At 39.7% G+C, this 1,209-nt stretch overlaps 1 protein-coding gene across 1 annotated transcript in view; it reads right to left on the reverse strand.

The window, feature by feature from the left end:
• The window catches only part of ZRSR2 (zinc finger (CCCH type), RNA-binding motif and serine/arginine rich 2), a 25,787-nt gene that overhangs the window by 4,457 nt on the left and 20,121 nt on the right, over positions 1-1,209 (reverse strand). Inside the window, exon 10 of the mRNA XM_010858784.1 lies at positions 317-426. Within this exon, the coding sequence (XP_010857086.1) occupies positions 317-426 (110 nt within the window). The remainder of the gene's footprint in view (positions 1-316; positions 427-1,209) is intronic.

The following is a 1,209-nucleotide window of genomic DNA, read 5'->3' on the forward strand; positions in this document are numbered from 1 at the left end:
GGGAGAAAAAACAGCTCAAGTGAGGAGCCAATCAACAGACACAACTTCTCAGGCTTCCTGCAGAGCCTAGGACTTTGAGCACTGACTTTGTCACCTATACACCATGCCCCTAGTCACTGCATCCATAAAGTGACCCACAAGGTCGGTTACAGGTCTAAAATGTGATGTACTTTATATAGTGATCTCTGTTCATCTACCAGGTGAGGCAAAAGCTAATCTCCACTCCTTTAAAAGGTTGCTTTCCCCTCTGCCCCCAAGAACATCACTTTATATGACAGTGAAACAGTTCGGGGAAAAAAAATCATGTTGTATTTACCACAAATTGCCATTTTCCATCGGGTCACTGGGCAGAATTCACACTGAAGCTGTCGTCCTGCGTACCACCGTCCATTAAACAGAGAAAGGGCTGCTTGGCATTCTTCTTCCCTTTAAACCACAAAGGATGTAACTTTATTAGAGTAACTTTCTAATATGTAGATTAATCCTATTGTTAACTAACTCTTGTATTTGTTTACCAGAGGGCCACCAAGCTCACTGCTTCTGTGCTACCTAGGGAGTCCTCATTACAGCATTCAAGCTCCTGAAGCTCACAATTTATTCAGAAACTTTTTTTTTTTTTTTAAACTAACCTCTCAGAGATTCTGATGCATGGAAACCAGCTTGAGTCAAAGCTTCTTAAACCAAAAGACTGGACCATAAAAAATGCAGAAGTGTTTTCCACTGTCAGCGCCTGTTCTTTCTCAGCTCAGATCACTGTCCTTCCTATTACAATGGTTAATTTACCCCATTAGCCATGGCGCTGCGCAGGCATACAGCATGACGAGCAGAAATGACACACTAACTGCTCTCTTAGCAGGCAAAATGCACACTGAAATTATTTGGGGCTTTAATTTCTCGCTCTTTCGATTTATACTTTTCTGTTCTCTATTCTGGTTATCCCTTTTCAGTTTGTGTTTTAATTATTAAAATTATATAAGTAAAAAATTCACTATATTGTAAAAGATTAAGAACTCTAAGTATACACAGAGTGAAATACAAATATATAATTGTCTAATCTTTTCTATATTTCTGGATCAGCTCCTAATATTTTACACTTTTAAAAATACCATGCAGGGACTTCTCTGTTCAAGTGGTTTAAAGACTCTGAGCTTCCAATGCATGCGGCATGAGCTCGATCCCTGGTTAGGGAACTAAGATCTTGCATGCCCC

Source organism: Bison bison, unplaced genomic scaffold, assembly GCF_000754665.1.
Source record: "Bison bison bison isolate TAMUID 2011002044 unplaced genomic scaffold, Bison_UMD1.0 scf7180017855362, whole genome shotgun sequence".
Classification (NCBI taxonomy): Eukaryota; Metazoa; Chordata; class Mammalia; order Artiodactyla; family Bovidae; genus Bison; species Bison bison.